Source organism: Sinocyclocheilus anshuiensis, unplaced genomic scaffold (assembly GCF_001515605.1).
Source record: "Sinocyclocheilus anshuiensis isolate Anshui unplaced genomic scaffold, SAMN03320099.WGS_v1.1 scaffold834, whole genome shotgun sequence".
Classification (NCBI taxonomy): Eukaryota; Metazoa; Chordata; class Actinopteri; order Cypriniformes; family Cyprinidae; genus Sinocyclocheilus; species Sinocyclocheilus anshuiensis.
This window is the reverse complement of record NW_015540885.1, coordinates 504,769-527,118: the sequence shown is the minus strand read 5'-3', so window position 1 is coordinate 527,118 and position 22,350 is coordinate 504,769. Positions and strand designations below refer to the sequence as shown.

At 34.7% G+C, this 22,350-nt stretch overlaps 1 protein-coding gene across 1 annotated transcript in view; it reads right to left on the bottom strand.

The window, feature by feature from the left end:
- LOC107688655 (glycerol-3-phosphate transporter-like) overlaps nucleotides 1-22,350 on the bottom strand; it is a 41,343-nt gene that overhangs the window by 4,804 nt on the left and 14,189 nt on the right. Inside the window, exons 13-26 of the mRNA XM_016486372.1 lie at nucleotides 21,773-21,858; nucleotides 21,608-21,656; nucleotides 21,342-21,415; nucleotides 21,142-21,220; nucleotides 20,937-21,034; nucleotides 11,115-11,185; nucleotides 10,948-11,025; nucleotides 10,009-10,052; nucleotides 7,813-7,867; nucleotides 7,598-7,668; nucleotides 4,828-4,912; nucleotides 2,890-2,950; nucleotides 1,489-1,563; nucleotides 1,248-1,334 (exon numbers count right to left, since the gene is read on the bottom strand). Of these exons, the coding sequence (XP_016341858.1) occupies nucleotides 1,248-1,334; nucleotides 1,489-1,563; nucleotides 2,890-2,950; nucleotides 4,828-4,912; nucleotides 7,598-7,668; nucleotides 7,813-7,867; nucleotides 10,009-10,052; nucleotides 10,948-11,025; nucleotides 11,115-11,185; nucleotides 20,937-21,034; nucleotides 21,142-21,220; nucleotides 21,342-21,415; nucleotides 21,608-21,656; nucleotides 21,773-21,858 (1,013 nt within the window). The remainder of the gene's footprint in view (nucleotides 1-1,247; nucleotides 1,335-1,488; nucleotides 1,564-2,889; nucleotides 2,951-4,827; nucleotides 4,913-7,597; nucleotides 7,669-7,812; nucleotides 7,868-10,008; nucleotides 10,053-10,947; nucleotides 11,026-11,114; nucleotides 11,186-20,936; nucleotides 21,035-21,141; nucleotides 21,221-21,341; nucleotides 21,416-21,607; nucleotides 21,657-21,772; nucleotides 21,859-22,350) is intronic.

The window sequence follows — 22,350 nt, the reverse complement described above, 5'->3', positions numbered from 1 at the left end:
AAATATATATATATATATATATATATATATATATATACTCTATATATTCTTAAAAAAAATCACTTGTGCTGTTTTGAAAATCCTTTATTTAATTAGTTATTCCCAGCTTGTAAATCTCTCATTATGCTATATTATCACCAAATCTTGAACTCAATCTTTTTGTCAATTTGTTTTCTTTCAATTAGCACAGGTTTTGTATTTCTTTTTTGGAACTGACTGATCGTAGAGCACTGATCTGAGCTTATACACTTCAGTTTTTAAATGGAAAAAAAAACTAACATTATTTGTAGATAATTCTGACAATATTCACTCATTAACGGAGGTGCATAAGTTCAGATTAATGAACAAGTTTCAAAAAGAAATACAAAATCTGAAAACAATTTGACAAAAAGATTAAACACCACAAGTGTAACAAGGTTGGGGAAACAAATTTGCCCAAAACGTTGTTATACCCAGTGTGAGCAATGTCAGTAGGTTTTAGTCCAATGTGACAACAGTATTTTCAGGAAAAAGAAAACCTTCTTCAGGTAAAAAATGACCTGGGCTGCGTTTCCCGAAACCTTCTTAACTCTTTTTGAAAGAAATTAATACTTTTATTAAGCAAGTACACATTACACTGATCAAAATTAAGTAAATACACTTATATTGTTAAAGATTTCTATTTTAAATAAATGCTGTTCTTTAGAAATGTTCTATTCATCAAAGAATCCAGAAATTTTTTTTTAGACAAAAATATTAAGCAGCACAACTGTTTACAATATTGATAACAATAGAACATTTTTCTTGAGCACCAAATAGCATATTATCACACTGTATATATATATATATATATATATATATGTGTGATATCCAAGGTTGCATTTAGTTTGAAATTTGATTAGTTTATAAATGCAGTGAGCCCCGATAAATGCAATTTCTAATATTTCTAAAGTGCTTCTTTATAATGAACATCACTTTCTCAATACTTTACCCGCTCTATAACGCAGTGAAAGAGCTCCTGTAGTGAACAATCGATTCTCGAGCCATCGATATCAACCTATTCAGCACCACCGCCATGGACAGCACCTGCTAACGTCGCACGTAAGAAGGTTTACCTTAAGCAGCATCCTAAGGTATAGTTCGGGGAACAGACCTAGGAAAGGTATACCCCTAGTTAAGGTGTATCTTTAGAGTCTTCGTAGCGCGCTAAGAGACACCGTTATCAGGAAACGCAGCCCAAGGATTATTATTTTATAGTATAGTCTTACCAGCCATCTTTTCAGCGTGATGGGGTTAATATTTAAGTCCTTTACCAGCCCGAGGTCATGGTACATATGCTCCAAACAACTCAGCATCTTAAAGTACAAAACACTGATGATAGTATCTTCTGCAGTACAAACAATGTGGTTTGGCATGTCAGTCATTTTCACCAAGTGTCTATCACACATCTTGTGCATTGGTACATCAACTTCAGTAGAACTTTGCGTCTTTCATTTGGCCGATCCTCACCTCGTTAGGTTCCCATTGCCACACATCGAAGACTGGCTGCCTCAAAGCTTCTACTGTCTCCTGTGAGAGGTGGTACTACAAAAGCCCCACAAACACAAGCAACAGACGCAGAAGAGAGAAAACAGGGCGAGACAGAACAGTGGCATGTTAGACTCTTACCTCGTTGGACTCCCACAGCCAGACGTCAAAGGCGGGTTTTCTGAGGGCATCTATGGTTTGCTGGGAGAGCATGTACTGCAGGTGACAGAGCTCTCAGTTAACCCCCGATGACCAACGCCTGGCTGTGGCCATTGCGTACATCACATTCACATCTATGTTCAACATACCGGTTTTAACCCCAAATAAGAATTCTTTCTTTAAATGTAAATTCATTATTATTTACTCACATCATTATTTACACTCTCATTGTCATGTCATTACAAATGTATGCTCTTTTTTTGTGAAATCCACACACAGCTCTTTTCCAGTTTATAGTGAACACAACAATAAAGCGTCAAAAAATAATACCTTATGTAGCCCATAATCTACTATATTCCAAGTCACATACCGAGAGGTCAATAATCACAATAATAACCTCAGTGACATGAAATTGATATTTTTCAATCTTAATGTAAATGTAGATAGGACTTGTTGAGATTTCAATAATGACTACTTTTACATTTCTTTTATAGGCTTTTGTTGCCATTGACATCACTGAATCATCAATGAACTGACTTTAACTTGAAAAATTGACAAATTTATTGACGTCTTGCATTATTGACAAACAATTTTCCTGTTCGCCGCTGTAAAGCTGCTTTGACACAATCTGTATTGTATAAAGCGCTATACAAATAAAGGTGACTTGACTTGACTTCTTGTTGTTGTCAACAAGCCAAGCCTGACTGGCAGAAAAGAGCTATGTGAAGATTTTAATAAATAAATAAAACACATTTCTTTTAATAATTATTAAAAATATTCAGCTTTACATCACAGGAATAAATTACATTTTAAAATGTATTAAAATACAAAACAGTTATTTTAACAGTATTACTGTTCTTATTGTAGTTTAATCAAATAAACAAATCCTTGGTGGCCATAAGAGACTTCTTTCAAAAACATTAAAAAATCACAAAATTTTGAATGGTAGTGTATATTTTCTTTTAAATGTTTTGTAATTATTTTGTAGATATTTCATGAGCATTTTTTTATCTTTATTTTTGGGCGAACTATCCCTTTAAACCTTCCTTAATATATTCTTAAACATAAACCATGTGGCTCTCTAAAGGATAAACCTTGAACTCTGATTACAAACCTTGCTGTAATTAAATGGTACTGTATATGCTGTCCTATATCATATTATTAAAGCAGAATAAGTACACAAAATAATAAAGGAACCCATTACAAACACATCTGCCATTTTACCTTTGGGTATGAAGGCACATCTCTGCGAGGAGTTAACTTCTTGTTGTCATCTAGGAAACTACTGCAAAGGTAAAAAGCACTGAGAGCTCAGTTGCTTTAGTACAGAACATGCTGTGCATTTCATTTTTTAAGCACCATGTCAACATCTCTCAAAGAGAGTTATCTTTGATTCATCTAGATTAAAATCTGATCCTTCACTAATAAGAGAGCATGTGAGAGCCATGTCAGCTCATTAAGACTCAAAAGGGAAAAGACTTGACCTCATCTGTTAGTATTTTTAACAAGAGCTGACTAAGACAACACCTGGGCTGCTTCTTAATTCTCCTCTCATTTAAGCTAGCAGCATGAACAGTGCTATCAATAACCTGCTATAGTTACTCCTTTGTGAAAATGAAATACACTTTAGCATGTTTTTAAAATGAGTACTTTTTTAGGGCACTTGATTGTATTTTGACTCTTTTCCTGCCATTGATGGGATTTTCCGTCATTTACGACACAATGCTTCCCTGACACTTCACTGTTATATGGTAGGGGGCGATGTTACACATCTTCTGAAATAGTACAGAATCTCCAGATCCAAAAACAAGTGAAGAAGAAGCAGAAACAAGCGAACTGAAGAAGCATTGCTTACGCTTGTATCTGATGCTATCATCAAATTTTCAACGGCATATAAATCAAAACTGCCTAACAGTACTGAATGAAATGTGGTGTAGGACTGTGCAAGCTTTGGGGGTGTTGATGGACTCAATTTACTCCATCTATATTTTGATCATCGTTCTGAATATGATCCTGTCATAGTCTTTGAAAAAATAAAAAAACAAAAATTTCTGAGCTTTTCGTTCAAAATGCTGCTTTTTTGATGAGACTTAACCTCATTCAATTGTTGATAAAAAAAGGATTAAATGAAGCTAGAATAAAACGGTGTGTTTTGTTTAAAAGCAGAAGCTCTGTTCTTTCTTTTGACATATTGCATGTTCAGATATTCATACAACAAAATATTCTGGGGGCCATGAAATTTGTAAAAACGATCAAAAATGCTGGCACTGGCTGCTAACTTAAAAAAAAAAAAAGATTAGTGGGGAAAGAGTTAATTAATTAATTACATAGTAATAGAATTTAATATTATTTATGTTTTAAGTATATAATTTATATTAAATGCAATTAGCTGGACTAGTGTTGTATTTTTGACCCACTTAAGTAGGACTAAAGTACATCTTGTATGTAATTTCATAATTACTTCTTTTAAATATGGTTAAAATGTAGCCATCTGCCAAATGTACAGCCAAGCATTTATCATAAACTAGTATATACGTTACTGTCATTTGTATGGAAATGTGTACGTCATGTATTTAAAAATATTTGTAATTACACGTTTGTTGAAGTTGTACATTTAAAAAATATTAACATTAAATGTAATATCGATAAGACGCTACAGTTAAAATCAAGTACTTTACATGTGCTTTAGTATTATATACAAATTGTATTTCTTCAAATTTTTGTAATAATTTGAAATTATTACAAAGTGCACCATTTACAAGTTAAATTACTTTAAGTGTGTTAAAGTCATGAATTTGTACTTTTTTAAGTACACTGAAGTGGACTTTTTTTATTCATATTATATTATATTATATTATATTATCAAATACAATTATATTAAACTTATACATCACCTAGAAACTCATATTTTTCACCGTCACCCTTCCAACCACCTGACTTCATGTAACTTTTCACAATAAAATCATTTCCTGAAGGATAAAATCCAGTCTTGACCTACATTTTTTCTCATTAAATATCCTGTTTTACTTGGAAACACATCAGATTACAGATGTAAAATCAGTTGCAAGGCGCTACTGATATTTCCTGCTATTTAAACTGAGCCTTTATTCAGTTCAAAAATGCCACTCCAACATCTCCAGAAAAAGCAGTGAGGTCACTGACCTGCTGTTCCTGGAGGCCATCTCCTCCCGCAGCTTCTTGATGTCACTGCGACATTTCTCGATCTCCACCACCTTCATCCCCTCCACTGAAGAGACAGAGAGGAAACACACATAGTGCATTCAAGTATGACACATAAAAGATGGTTTACATATTTCAAGTGAGCCAAACACAGAGAAAATATGGAAATGAGCTGGTGAACATGGGTTGCAGCCGCATGGTTTTCATACAGACTGCTGAGCCATAAAAAGTACATTTGACACCTGTCACTGTCTGGCATGTTTCCCTCCATTGTCCAAAATCATCCTGCTGGTCTGAAGTGCAAGCAGCTTTGTCATCTATTTGACAGCTGTTTTTATTTACATCTCAAACCTTGGTTGTGAGGATAAAGATATGTCACACAACCTTTCCATGTTGGCAGCTGTCTAATTTAGCCCGGACACGGAAAGGATTGACAGATTGATAGCTCTTTTTTTATTCTTTTTTATTCTTTAATATTATTTGGTATTACTTCTACCAAATAATAGATGAATTTCGAGCCAAAGTACTGTCCAGTTTGATTAGACACACGGCCTCTGCACTCACATTGTATAATTTAATTAGTGTAATCATATACATCATATAATCTCTGGACTTCCTGCTACTATTCTGTTTATAGGCCATGCACAGTAATAAATCACCTGAAATGACTTTCTCATATCCTCCTGGCATAATGTGCAGAGACAGCTCATTTGTACAAGAAAGTCGTAGGAATGTAAACACTTGCATTATTGAAACACAGCACTGTTTGACTGATCATTCCATCCAGTCCAACACAGCAACATTGGCTTAAACAATAGCTGCGTTTGTGGCCATTTGACCAGCCAATGACAGAAAAGAGGAGTATCTGAAAACAATCAGTATTGTTGCAATTTAGTTTATTGATGCAATCAGGGAACCTATTATCACAACCTCAAAAAGGCTGATGCAAACTGTTGCATTAAATGTATTTATTAGTTGTTGTTTTTTTAAGTCAAAACATCTGTTTTTAGGGTGCTATAGATGTCGAATCCAGCACAGCCCAATTTAATCTGATAGCAGAAAAAAGGAATCATGGGAAAACATAGCTCCACCTACTTTACACAAATATGCAAGGATATATTCAAATGTTTAAACAAATGAACTCATGACAGTCATGCTTATTGGAGCAATAAGAGCAAAAAAATTTAACTGTGACCTAATTTTGTATTTTACATGTTCTGTTGATACTCTGATGGTACACAGCACCATGCACATGACGCTTCAGCAAGGTACAGAGCCTTCTAAAATATACAGTGTAAAAGGCTAATGAATAACTTTCCTTTCTAAATACAGTTGAAAAGATCAGAAGTGCCTTATACATGTGAATGGCATGCAAGTGACAAAGTAAATAGATCCAAATCTACACCAAATAATGTAAATAATAACTTACATTGTCCTCATAGAATTTTATCAAAGAGGCTAAATAGAAGATAGCGAATGAGTGAACAGAAAAGTTAAGTAATAGGTAACCTATGAACTGGAGAGATCCCATAATATCCATAAAGCGCTATTACGATTATTAGCTTTCATCAAAGCACTTAACCCCAGGTCACTCACTTTGGATAAAAAGAGTTTGCCAAATGATGAAACAAAGTAAGTGTAGAGTAATGACAATTTTCAGATGTTAGAGGTACAAAACACATCAACAGGAAGCCAAATAAGTGGATCTCAAGAAAACCTGTAAAGAACAGGCCCAGGTCACATTTCAAATGAATGAATGAAAAAGTAAATAAATAAATGGGAATGAATAAATGAATTAATTCAAAATACATAAAAATAAATAATAATGCAATTAAATAAATAAATAAATAAATATTGTACATAAATAACTGACGCCTATATTTATATTATACAAGTTATTTTTTCCTTTGATTTTGGAGTGAAGATAGATGTTAGAGGTACAAAACACATCAACAGGAAGCCAAATAAGTGGATCTCAAGAAAACCTGTAAAGAACAGGCCCAGGTCACATTTCAAATGAATGAATGAAAAAGTAAATAAATAAATGGGAATGAATAAATTAATTAATTAATTAAAAATACATAAAAATAAATAATAATGCAATTAAATAAATAAATAAATAAATATTGTACATAAATAATTTACGCCTATATTTATATTATATAAGTTATTTTTTCCTTTGATTTTGGAGTGAAGATTGACCTGGACACGTTTCGGGTGATACACTCAAGATTCTATGCATGCTATTGTGTTTCTTGAAGTTCTTCATTAACAACAATGAATGTCTCAGAAGCCAGGTCTCTAAAAAAACACTGTGCACAACAAGCTCATCTGTTAATGACAAGTGCATGACATGTGACCTGTGTCAACTACAGGCATCATCTGCTGTAGCGCTAAATCTTATAGGATATATTGCACACAATAAATAGCCATCATTGGCTATTTGAGTCATCAGCTGTGGTATGGAAGGCTTCTGACATGAGCCACTTATATAAATCAAACACAAAACATATCTACTTCCTCATATCATGATCCCTAATGCAAAAGATACTACATGCTGCACTGGGTTCACCATAATGTCACCTATAATGCACTGCTGATGTTGGAAGCACTACAGAATAAATGATCAGTAATTCACAGAGCGCAGCATTCAGAATGTCTTGTTTGTGAAGATTAGAACTCTGCTGAAATGAAATTTGAACATGAACTCTTTCCATTAGCAAAACACTGGACAAAACAGTTGAAAACTCACACTCCACTCTCTTCTCCAGCATGGCTAGGCGATTTGTCACCTCAGTCTTCAGTTCGTTGATTTTAAATGCCCTTGGAGAGAAGATGGAGAGAAATATACAAAGATCATTCATCCTTGCAATACCAAAAGGTATTCAAAATTCAATCAAAAGAAGGTCATTATGAATTAGCTGAGAGATTGAACATAAAATACAGAAGCAGAGACAGTGATAATACCTGGAGAACTGCTCTGCTACCTGGGTCAAAACATTCTGGAAAAGCTCCTCTTTATCTGAGAGATGAGAAAACAAGCCACATCCATAATCATGGCCAAACACTGATGTATGAAGTGTTTCACATATCTGTGTTTCCTCCTGTCAGCCTAAATAAAATAAGCAATAAAGATGTACAATGAATAAATAATTCTTTAAGAATATGAAGATGAACAAACAAATCCCAGTTTTCTTGATAATTTCACCTGCTCTTGTATCAGAGAAACTGTGACTTCTTACACAATCTTGACAGCTACAATTATAGAGAGTGAGACCTGATAAATATTCACACTTTCAAATGTAGCTCCACTCACCGTCTTGGCCAAAGTTCAGCCTAATAAAAGGACCTGAGACACAATAACGTCCTATTGGCTGGCTGTCATTGCAGCTCGAGGTTTGGCAGGTTAGCGTAGTCACTGATGGTAAACTGACATTATATTGATCAAAAGTGACAGCAAAGACATTAATAATGTTACAAAAATCAGCACATTAGAATGATTTCTCAAGGATCATGTGACACTCAACACTGGAGTAATGATGCTGAAAAATTTAGCTTTGCGTCACAAGAATAAATTACATTTTTAAATATATTTAAATAGAAAACAGTTATTTTAAATTATAATACAATTACTGTTTTTACTAGGCTATATTTTTGATTAAATAAATGCAGCCTTGGTGAGCAAAAGAGACTTCTTTCAAAAACATTTAAAAAATCAGACTGACCCTAATCTTTTGGACTGTAGTGTTTATATTGGTAAGATTCCACTACATAATACTCTGCCACTCTGAAAATGCAGCCTTGGTGAGCAAAAGAGACTTCTTTTAAAAACATTTAAAAAATCAGACTGACCCTAATCTTTTGGACTGTAGTGTTTATATTGGTAAGATTCCACTACATAATACTCTGCCACTCTGCCAGTGTTTTCACATGTCTGCTGTCTTTCACATCTCAGCTCAGGATAGTAACCAGTAAAGTGTCCTGTGTGTGTCCTCTCGTTCCATCAGCCAATCAATGTTGACATGATGCCATTTTCTTGTGACTCCAGAGTCATTAGTTATATGGAATTTAGGTTCAGGTGACTGGCTCAACAAAGCCTGCCAAAAATGGCAGACTTTTTAAAGGTGGGGGTCATCTGGGGGTCCCACACCAGTGAAGCAACAAAAGATGAATGGGGATGCAAACGGACAGATTTCTTACGTTGTTAAACAGACTTTGTTCACTGCACACACTCTCTCTCATCTTCATCTCCAAATGACTTCACAAAGGTCAGAGGTCACATTAACATAACCAGGCTATTGCTGCCTTCATGCCCTCCAGTGCAGTTCCTACTCACATGTTTGGAGGTTGTAATTATGATTTGATATGCTTATGTGATTTTGTTTGGAATTAAATGGGCACATTGTGCAATTTCATATTTCCTTTTGTCTTTTTTTATTTACTGACAAAAGAAGATTTTTTGTGTACTTCTTTTTTTTTTTACAAACAACGACAATGAATTAATGCATTTTTTCTTCACCAACAACTCACAAAATTTGCAATTAAAGTCTGCTCTGATACAGCACATTTTGCCAAATGTAGTCCATACATACAGAAAATGTGCATACTATGCGTAGTAGCCTATACTCTATAATGCAGAAACAGTATCATGGTAGTATGTTGTTCCAAAAACACCCACAGTATTTGTGCGTAATTGATAGGATATTGAAAAGCCAAGTAGAAAAATATATTATGTTGACAATAAATCTACTAAGAAACAGTCTTGGAATGCAGATGAATCAGAGAATCTGTCCAAAAAAGGACCTTGTATATCTAAGTTTGCTTTGAAATCAATAAAAGATTATAATCACTTCTCTGCTCATGATAACACATTTAAATTGAAAAGACTGCAGTCCACCCCCGCTGCAGGAGTGTTCGCAAAATGAAAAATGGAGTTGCTCTTGTGAACACACGCAGCTTTCCGCACACTCCATTTATGGAGATTTGAGAACATATGAGTTATAACTCCAGAGCTGTTTCAGTCTTCATAATAAAACAAACCCCGTTTCCCATTTCAACCGGAATGTAAACACTATCAGTGAAAGCACAGCGCTGTAGATGTGATTCACACATACAAAAACATTCAGGGTAAGTGAAATCCCATTCAGAACATCTGACACTTACCTGCAAGTTGTCCGCCAGTTATTGGCACCACTTTGTACGGTGACCTTCAAAAACACCAGGACAGACAAACGAAGTTACAAAGCAGTTGGCACCACACTAAAACACGTCCCCTCTCCCTACAGGACAGTCCAGTAACTCTTCATGAGAGCTGCAGTTTTCTGTAGCATTACCATCCAAGATGTCTACTCCTCTGGCAGTCGATTGTGATTGTGACAGTGAATGGGTACATGGTTCTCAAAGAGTACCTTCCCCTTTATCTATATCTGGCTGCCATCCATTGTTTGTCTAGCATGTAGGGCAGATCTCCATATAACCAACAGATAAGGCTCAGACAGTAGGCTAGTTTACTGGGCTTCTCACCTCTGAATGTTTAAACAACGTCTTTATGTTTCCCTGAGTGTGTCTGCAAATTGGCGTTAAATTGGATTGGTTTTATATTATAAACTCTCCAACATTTAGTATTTAACAAAAAAGTTACTGCTAAGAGAGATGAAATACTCTAAAGAGTTTGGCCATTTTAATTAACCTGTAGAAAAAAAGGTCTATATAAAAAGTAGTGAAATGACTTATTTGCTTTATTTCTTACCTATAAAAACACCATATGGTGGACCATTTGCTATAAAATCAGTTTTAAAGGGGTCATATGGCGTTGCTAAAAAAGAACATTATTTTGTTTTTTTAAAGAATATCTCTTTGGGTTTGAGACTTTAGTCTTTGCAACTTTAGGGATGTTATCTATTCACGAACAGCTTGTAACACTCCAAAGAGAAAGGAAAACTTGAAATCGCATCATATGACCCCTTTAAGAGATTCTGACTAAATGAAATGTTTTGACATTAGTGTGTGAAACTGATTCAGAGGTATGCATGTGTATAAGGCACGTTTACAGCTAAAAAGCATTGGATTTATGTTTATAAATGGGATGGAGTGCTAAGTTACCTCTCTGAGTTGTTTGGCATTGTGGGGTCAATGGAGACCATTGCTCCTGTTGAGTCCAGAAGGGAGATGGTTGTGTTCCTGTCAGCAGCAGATACATTCTCTAAATATGGGAGCACTTCAAAAGTGGAAACACTTCAACTACACACACACACTCACATATACTGTACCTGGAGAGCCCTGTGGCAGTGCAGAATAACTCTTTTATATCACATGGGCTGCAGAAACGGCTGAAAACCACCTAAAAGAAACAGAAAGTCTGATCAGTGTCTCTAAAATAAACTGAGCTTATTCAGTCAGGGCCACTTTTGACTTAAAATCCTGAAAAATAAAACTTATTTATGCTATGTTAAAGATAAAACCTTGATCAGCCTGTGAATTTTGGTATGGTGGTGTGGATTTTTAATATTGTGTGCAACGGTAATGGCGTGTGATGGTAAGGACATTTTGGGGCCTTGGACTTGCCAATACAATAAGCTGCATGTCAGTTCATGTCACTTCACATGGAAATTAAAATAAATTTGTTTTACGAATAAAAATGATCAAATGCTGAACAGGTTGGTAATGACACCTAATAAAGCTTCTCTCAGACCATGATGATGTTTCTAATTTTCAAATGGTTTCTCTGATGTCTTGGCAGAAAAAGGCTCCCTTTTAATTTTCATTCCAACAAAACCAAATATAGAGAATTTTGCAAATTTTCAAATGGTTTCTCTGATGTCTTGGCAGAAAAAGGCTCCCTTTTAATTTTCATTCCAACAAAACCAAATTTGCAAAACCTCAATATTTTTCTAAAATGTGTGGCATGATGGTAATGACACCATTATAAGGGACAGCAGTTCTTTGTTATTAAATTATTACATTTTAGGCATAAATGCATAAATTATTGAAATATAATTTTTACACTCTAATTTCCCAGATTTTAACACTTTTTAAAGGGGAAGTTAAAAATTCTGGGTAGGTGGCAAGATCATAACAGAAATCTGTCAAAATTAGTAAAAAGGTAATTAGTGATAATAATAATAATAATAATAATAATGCATTTTGATGATTTTTAATCCATTGTTTAATACTATAATGATATATATATATATATATATATATATATATCATACTATGTATGATGCTGACCATCACAGTTGATAGTTTATCGATTATTTGAGACTCTGCACACAGCCAAGGCCAAGTGCTGTCGTCCATCATTTGTATGTAGTGTCTGTCAGTCCTGACTCTGAGCACTCTGACCCACTTACAACACATGTATATCTATCATCAGCAGGCACAACAAGACAGCAAAAACAGGTGACAACACAAAAAAGACAATGAGCGGGGTGCAGCTGACAGACCGAGCGAAGGAAGAGGAAAAGAGAGCGAGAACGATAATAAGACTTCGAACTGCAAAGACAGATGAGAGTGAGCAAAATGGTGGGAGAAAGAGGGAGAACGGGGGAATTGTTCCACAATACTATTGCAGGTTCTGAGTTCAAATATATGAGAAATACTTATTAGTGTCCAAAAAAGGGGCTACTAATTGTGCACTTTGTCAAAGATGAAACATAAAACCCACAACTAACAGCCTTAGAGAATAGAGATGATAAAATTATGTACCACCAACCACGGTGCAAAACTCTGTTATAATAGTTTCATTTTAGCAGTGGAGCATCTAAATACAGTTCTCTGAGAAGTTTCTAGTATTTTCAGGACTGTAGAGCTCTAATTGAATACCCACTAAAAAGCCTGAAGACATGCAGTTGCACTAGAACAAAAATGATATTTCACCACTTCTCCTGTCGTATACACTGTGTGTGTGCAGAAAGTGTGGGTGTATGCATACACACAGATGTGCTCATTAAAATGTCCATTTGTTTTTCATTGTGTTCTAAGCTTTTAAATGCTGATTATTTTGTTTTTGTCCCATTGCCAAGGCTGAACAATGGCAGGCAGATGGACATTTGTAACAAACAGAATAACACATAAGCATTGTATGACTCTAATAATGTATGCAAAACACACTAATTTGGTGCAAGCAATTATTTAGTCCCAATTTATATTAGTTTATGCATGTATTGTTACACTGCATGTAATCACACGCGTACAGAAATAGCATGCATCATAATTTGCACCCCATTGTAAAAAGTGCTATTATAATAGTCTACTAGTAACAAATAGTATTTAAGCTTACTTTTATTTTACAGTGAACTGAATATCATGTCATGCATTTTAATGCACACTGTATAAAAGGTTTTTAATTTTCACAGAAAAAAAACTGTTAAAATGCTATAGTAAAAAGCTACTACTATATATGGTGAAAGACTCCTTTAAAAGTAATTTTACTGTAAAATCTGTCAAATTTATGGTCTTTAGAAGTTAAAACTATGAATTACCATATCATTTAAAGTGCAAAACTGTAAAATGATATTTCCAGAAGTTTAATTAATATTTGTTGCATTATTTTCATGTCAGGTGTGTTTCCCTGATGGCGTCTTGTGTTTGTGCGTATGACCCTGTGCACTGCCTGTACTGGCCATGTTTTATGAACAGGTCACTTACGATGAACTCTGATTCATCATGTGGTTTTCTAGTATACCACCTGTATTATCGTGGTGGTTATCAGTACATTCTGAGATAAAAAGCCAAATTAGGTAGTTCAAGTAGACTGGTATATCATTACGTCACTTGACGAAATCCCTGAAACATTGCCAGTGAATTTCTGGCCTCTATTTATTTCACTGTAAATTTAACAGGATATTTTTAAAGTGCAAGCACATACAGTAGTAGTTAAGACACTTAATATAAAGTGTGACCAACAAACTAGAAACTGATTGTCACTTGGATACCTGTAATTTAACTGATAATATCTCAATCATACCAGATCTATTAATTAGAAACATTATTAAAGGCTATCAGACCGGCTGTTCACTTACAACCTCATGACAGAGTTGAGATTTTCCACGAAAACATGACCAAGCGTGAGTTTTATAATGTGGTGAAGCATCACATACTGGCTACTCTGTGTGTAAAAACGAATAAACCGTTTTATGAAGGCAACCTGGAGTCATTAAAAAGAGGGTGTGAATAACAGTAAGAGTGAAAATGTACAGTTAACAAGTGCAGATCAGTGAAAATGATTCATATGACTAGAATTCTTAAAAATTCTGTTATAGGTGAAGAGTAAATGCAAAAAACAGAAAACCTACAATGTAACATCAATAATCCCCAAAGAGCCATATAGTCAAATCAGTCAGTCATTTCTGGCTGTTTCATTTAATTTTCTTTGAAGATGTTTTAGGTAAAGAAAAAGCTTAAGCATTAATAAATTGAACTGCTCCATCTCAATCTACATGTAAATTTTAAAACTCTAAATTTGAATTCAATCTACTGTAGTTCTCAAATATTCATTGGTAAATAATTAGTTGTTTACTGTATAAAATGGTAACATGGTTCAATATTCAAGGTTGTTCTGTACTGACAAAATAAAATATACAGTGATTAAAAAGAGACTTTAAATGTTACTTTTATGGATTTGTACATAATTTTAATATGATGGAGTATATATTACATATTTATACATTCGTAATATTATTATATAACCAGTTTTAAAGCGATGTTACCAAAAGAGTCATATAATAAACATGATCTTATACAGATACTAAAGCAGCTGAAACTTTCTGAACCGTTTATTCGTTAATGTGCTTTCTTTCCGTCATGCATGTAACGTTAGTCAGAGTTTGCGCGTTTTACCTTCTGAGTCCGTCCGTCCGCGTCCAGGTATATCATCCGATACGCCGAAGACGCGCTGCCCATCTCGCTGCCCTCTCTCTCCGTCCGCTGCCCTGGCCTACAGACTACCGGCTTCCGTTCGTTCGGTGCCGCCGTGACAGCCCTAATATAAACTTCTGACCGTTTCTTTGAACTGGAACGGATTTAATAACGCAGATACTGTGTCGCCACTGATCTCTCAACTCGCCCCCCCTTCACTCCCACTAGCGCGCGCTCTCCTTATGATCTCCATGGTAACCGAGCCCCACAAGGACCCGCGAGGATGCCGTGTGTGAAACCTAAAGGGTCATGCCGCAGCAGACAGCTCATATTTTTTTTATTCCAAATATGGAAATAAAATTAGTTATTTTTAACATTAAGTGAACATAAATGTGAATTTTAAATAATTCCACTATTTTTGTTTTAGCAGATTGCGCACACAAAATATCTAGACCTACCAGTTTTTTTTTTTTTTTTGGTCTTTACTTTAAGTTGCACTAAGTATTTTGTAATGCTATTAATGACAGAGTGCAAAACTAGATCTTCTAAAACCCTTCTTTACCCACATACACTATATAAATAAATATATTAATAAAATACATCTATACTAATGGCTTATATTTTAGAGCTGTCGGGACGGATTTCGCGGGAAATTGCATGCATATCCATCCTACATTGGCTCGTTGGAAAAGCTATTAAGGTTGTTGTTTTTTTTCTGTCATAATTAACGAAAGAGAAAAATTGACCATCGATTATTAAAAACGGCGAACTTCCGGTGAATCACTATTGTAAAACGAAAATAGCCTAAATGTTGCTATTTCTCATATTCCACATTCATCCGGGCGATTGAGCCGAAAGACAACCAGAACAATGTTCTTCCGCAAGATGCATGCAGTTTTATTTTTTAACCGATGTGTGTGTGTCTGTGTGGGTGGGGGGGGGTTCAATAAAATGTTTTATAATATCATGTATTACATTTAAAAAAAAAAAATGGTAATCAGTTTTTATTTGTGCTCAGTATCACTTTCCCTATTAATCCTTCCCTTTAATGTACAAAAGCCAGTTCCACTGAAGAAATAGCCTACATTTTTAAATGAACTATACTTTCAAAAGTAGGGTGGGAAAACAACAGCACAAAGATGATTATGAATGGATTTGATGAATTCTTTAATTCCTTAAATAACAATAAAAACAAATAATTTTTACTGCATAACAGTAGAGACTAAATAGTCCATATTTGGGACTAAATATTCCCTCACAGTTTAATAGTAATGACTTTATGAATTTCTTCACTGATAAAATAGATAACATCAGAAATACAATAGCAAATGTAGATTCTACAGCGTATAATACTTATAATACCAAAAGATACACTGCAGTGCTTTACAACTATACTGAATTCAATGATGAACTGTCTTTAACTGAAAAATGAGTGTTTACTATTGTCATTTTGCATTATTGACACACTATTTTCCTAATTAATGCTGTTCAGTTGCTTTGACACAATCTGTATTGTTAAAAGCGCTATATAAATAAAGGTGACTTGACTTGACTTAAAGACCCTAATGTAACGTGAAATAATCATGACACAATAATGAATTCATGAAGGTTAGTCTGGGTTGTGGGCGGTGAGGTAGCATAATGAACACGGGTTCAGCACTAGAGTCATTCAGGGGAAGCGTGTGATTCCCTGTGGCAAGTCAGATGATTCATCTGTTATACTGTAATGACCCGAGCGGTGAAACATGCTCATTATACTCAATTATATGCATGTATGAATTCACACACCATGGAACACTTATCCTTTCAACAGAGAAAGTCTATCTGTTTTGTTCTCACTGCCTGACTGCCACCTGTCTGTGTGTGTGCACTGATGATTGTGTCACCTGCACATGGACACTCAAAGCACTCGATGACTCTCACTGACCTCTTAAGATGAGGCCGGTGTCTATAGAATATCTTATTATCTAGAGCTAGAGCTCGACTGGATATTTATTTTATGTAAAAGAAACAGAAAACATATAATGTGACAATGGTTTCTACACTTTCTGAACAATAGATTTTCATTTTTGTTATTAGGCCTACTGGGTAAGAATTTTTCAAAATCACTTTGTAGAGAAATGGTCAGTGCACTGAATATATATTCAATTCTGTATTATTATTATTATTTTATTTTACTTAATTCTGCATTAACTGCATTAATAGTTATATATACAGGTGCATCTTAATAAATTAGAATGTCGTGGAAAAGGTCTTCCCCATGATTGTGTAGCCTAGTGAACCAAACTGGGAGACCATTTTGAAGGCTCAGGAAACCTTTGCAGGTGTTTTGAGTTGATTAGCTGATTGGCATTTCACCATATTCTAATTTGTTGAGATAGTGAATTGGTGGGTTTTTGTTAAATGTGAGCCAAAATCATCACAATTAAAAGAACCAAAGACTTAAACTACTTCAGTCTGTGTGCATTGAATTTATTTAATACACGAGTTTCACAATTTGAGTTGAATTACTGAAATAAATGAACTTTTCCACGACATTCTAATTTATTGAGATGCACCTGTATATTTATTTATATTTGAGGTAGAAAAGTTACTTTTTGGATGTACAGTATTTTTATTCTGCTGTTTAAAGTTTAGATGACTGTGAATTTAAACTTAGATACATTTTATCTCCATGTTATTGATTAAAAAAAAAAACCAACAACAACCTATGCTAATATAGGTGCGTCTACCTAGCATACCAGATTTTATCATAGCTGCAACATCGGGAGCATGCGTCCCAGACCTTCTGAAGTTTGAGCGATCGGATTTAAATCCATCTTGAAAGCGTTTTGGAGGGCATTTACACCTTGTCTTTTCACGATTGGATAGCTATTTGATCAGAGAAAAAGCAAAACAGGCCCTTTAAGACCTGAAGCGAGTCAGAAAAGGTAGAGTTGTGAGAAAATACCATGCGTATCAGATCCACATCATGTTCAATAAGCAGCCAAAATAACCTAACAGCTGCTATGATGTCTGTTAATCAAAGAACAAAAGAAAAAACAGGAAATAGCTATAAGGATTCATCAATATTTAATTTAGAATTTAGTGTTTATATAACTTTATTCAATTTCTGTACATTTCCTACTTGCTGAAGTTTATTTATTATAATGGGTTTATGTGAAGAATATTTTAAGTTCACTTAAATTAGAAGATATTTTTTAAAGTCTAATAAAAATTAAAATAGATTGCTCTCAATTATAATGTACATTTTATTTATTTTTTTAATCGATTAACATCACTAATAAATTCTTACGTTTTATTATATATAGATACATACTTTATTAGTATTCATTGTATTTAATCATGCATTCATGAATCTGTGTATAAAATTATTATAATTATATAATTAAAACAAAATTCTTAAAGCACATAGCTTGCACTGTCAAAAAAAAGGAGGAAGATGTGTTGCCTTTTGTGTCTGCTTTATTCAAAATGTCCTCTTTGCACACGCAGCAACACAGTACAGCTAATTCCCAAAACTCTACTTGTTCCAGGATTCTGTAAAGGTACTGATAATAACTTACAAATGAACACTCCAAAGACATATCCCTATACAAAATCACAAATAGAAAGAAGGCACAATGTATTTTCTCTCATTACACTAGGGAACTACCCATAAATTATACAGATACATTAATTTACCTAGAGTATGTCATCCTGTAAGGGCAAATGCACACGTGCTACACGTATGATTACATAAGAGGTCCAGCTTTATAGCAAGCATCTACATGTGCCTCTAGCTCAGCAGAACGACACAATCCTACAGTAACCTGAACATTCAAATAGACACTTTAAATATTTATAGCTGCAGAGGCAGGTGCGGGTCCTAAATGTGCACATAAAATTACAGTCAAGGAGACACTTTGGGTTTGCTCACAGATCATACAAACCGAGCTTGATGGGAACATTTTAAACCTGGAAACAGAAATTATTTTAAATTTTTCATACTGCATCCTACAAAGAAAACAAATTATGATGTTGACATATCTTATATTATTAATATAGAACAGCTTGAAGTCTGTTTGTATATGAATGAATAGTGGTCTGATAAACACGATTGCTAACCTTCCGTCATACGGACTCAAAACACAACATTTATTCATTAAGTCACAGGCCAGCAGTGAAAAAATAAATAAATATACAATAAAATAAAATAAAATAAAATAATTAGTCATAATTGGCTAGTGGATCTCCCATATATAAACAGGATAAGAACCATTAACGTCACCACAGTAAGACACAGAAAACAGTCCAAATATAACACATTTTCTCAACAACTAACAGCATTGGCTTTGGTTTATAGAAAGGCAGATGAGATTTATAATATATTATAGATTTAGCATATATATATATATATATATATATATATACACACACACACACACACACACACATACATAAATAAACTAACAATCGGCTATGGGCTCTATAGGCCTCGTTTATGAAGCACGAGCACAACCAAAATTCGGTGTAAATCATTCTTAAACTATTCTTACATAAATTGTCATGTTCAATTTGATGTGACAATTCATGCAAGAATGGATTTATGAACTATCTACAGGGACATTTGTTCTGCGTGTTTAATGAAGGTGCTGTGTGCCCGGCGGGGATCTAGAGTAAAAATTATACTGCATTTATTTTAAATTCCCCTTGTTAGCAGCAAAGGGAGGCTACTTTTGGTTGTGCACTTGTGCATTATTTAACTGGAGGGATATTTAGGCTTGATCTCGCATTGAGTCACGTTCATTTGTTTGAGTACAACCAAAAGGACAAATGCAAGCAGAGCTGTAGGTCCAGACTGAATCTTCATGATGAACTAGACAGAAAAATATTCTGTAAGAAAATATTTCCTTAAAGTTGCTTCACCCTAAACTGATGATTTCTCATCTGAAAAAGGAAATGAAATGTCTCTTTGTATAGTCCATTTTCTAAAACAGAGGACTAAGCACAGGTTTCAGTCAAGTTTTGGTCCAGGGTAGGAAGTGGTCCGATAACATAACTGTTGAGAGATGAACATTTATATCCAGTGCCCGTCACTGCTTCTCTCGCTCAGTTAGTGCAAAGTACTCAATGTTCCTTCAGTCTAGAAAGAAACAGAAAAAACGACTTATCATCAAAACTGTATTTATAAAAGATAGGAGGTCCCCTGACTGGCCATTGATTTGTAAGTGTAACTAACTAAAGAACAAGAACAAAACAACACTCACTCGACAGAGACTCCCGGCCGCTTCCTATGAGAGCAAAGCTCCTTCATCACAAGTCTCAGTAAAAGCTGAAGAGCATACAACCATTCGTTTAATTCTTTTTGGATGTCATAACTGTGTGTGAATTCTTTAGTTAATTTATCACTTGCCTTAAGTGTACGGTGTTGTCAAACTGTATTCACCGCAAAACTTGCTTCCCTATGGGGAAGTAAAACTAGTTTCTATTCTATGTTCACATACAACAATTGATAGTGACCGCTTGTGTCCAGCTCCAAAAAGGCCAAAAAAACAACAATAAAATAAGCATTACGAATAAGATATTATTGGTACTTCTGTTGTATTGACAAAGCTGCTCATTTTCAGAAAAGAACTTGAATTTGACAACTAAAAAATGTATATTCATTATAAAAAAAATAAAATAAAAAAAAATCATAACAAAAAATTAGAAATCACACTTTTAAAATGCCATCATGTGACCATTAAAACCCTGGTTCTTAAAATAATAACAGCAGCTGTTAAGGGAACAAATAATATGAGAAATGTCAGCTTAAATCTACATTTTTAGCTACTTTAGGTTATTTAAAAGCGTGTTTGTTATTAAATAAATTTATTTAGAACTTGTCTGGAAGTCTTCTGAAACTATATACTAACTATGTGTGAGAAACAGACCAAAATGCAAGTCTTTTGAAAATGTAGGATGGAGAATAAGATTTGAGAAAACCTTCCGTGCAAAACAACTCAAATTTCAACCGGTTTCTCAGATTGCATGGCTTCAGGTGACTTGAAATGTGCATGGGGTGTATGGACTACTTTTATGGTGTTTTTCGATTCTTTTAGGAGCTTGATAGTCTCTAAAAACTGTATGGAAAAAGCAGCATATAGGGTTTTCAGAAGAAAAAAAAAAAAAAAAAAAACATTTAAGGTTTTTATTTGAACTATGCTTTCAAACCTCTGAAATAATGCAGTCGGCATCTATTTTCAACTCACCAGCAGTGCTAAAAAGTCTGCAGTCATGAGCATGTATAAGACTTGATCCCAGCCTTGTGAGGACAGCAACCCTGCCAACAAAGGTCCAACTGCAGCACCTGCAGAAGATGAAAGGTGCAAGAGTGACCCCTCTCAGCTCTACATGAGACAGCACCACAATATAACATCGATGAGTGGCTGGAGATATAGCAGTTATAACACTTACCAATAGATCCAGTGCCATCTATAATAGCTGTAACCGTAGACAGAGCCCTGGCATTGCCCTTCAGACTCTTGTGTGTACCCTATAGATAAAAAAAAATATATAATAATAATCCATCAGAGAAAACAGCATGTGACATGTACAAGCATAATTATTATGCAAATACACATTAGACCTGATACAAAGCAGACACACACACTCACCAAGCCAGCAGAGACAGCTGTTGTGATGAGCGCATACGGTCCATTGACTAAACCACCACACACCAGCAGCATGCCTTTATAGCAAATAACATGCAAACATCAGACCGCATAATTACTAAGCATTTTTCATTAAATATAATAACACATTAAAGTTGGCATCAGCTATCCACTGTTAATCTTATTAATTCTCTCATTTGAATCAAAGCAACGGTGGTCAAAAGCTCTTATGTAACACTGAAAGGCAACATTAGGACTGGATGTCTTACCGATAGTGGGACCCAGACCAAACTGACTCATCATAGAGAAGCCGTAGAGCTAATATAAACACACACACACACACACACACCACTGTCAATAGTGAGATAAAAGTGACACAGCGAAGAGTCATTAAATGCACAAGCTTCCTGTATTTGATCAGCAGAATGACATACTGTGGGCGCAGCCAGCAGAAGCATCACAGCACAAGTGGTGGCCCTCTTTCCCAACTTATCAGAGATCACTCCAGCCAGGATCCCGCCTACACAAACAAACACAGAAATACTTAAGGGTCGGGATTTGTTTTTTCATCACTCTGCACTGCTCTTCCGTAGCTTTTCTATGTAAACATAAGGTAGACAAACATGATTGATTGTTGCAGACTTCTCATCTTTTGTAACATTATAAAATGTCTTTACGGTCACTTTTGATCAATTTAAAGCATCCTTACTGAATAAAGGGAAAAAAAAAATCTTACTGACCCCAAACTTCTGAATAGCAGTTTTGATAACATTAGATATATTTGCATGGTTAGCAGTGGACAGAACAGTTTCACGTCATTTAAATATTTGAGTGATGTTGAAACATGGATTAATATGAAAATACAAGGCATGACGTGTCCTAAAGTCAAGATGAATATGAACTTGTTAAAAAGGGGTGTTATTAGACACATCACAATTTGTGTCATTATTAAAGAAAGCAACCGATAAGTGGTCACATGTGTCTATACTAAACATTAAATAAAAAAAAAAAA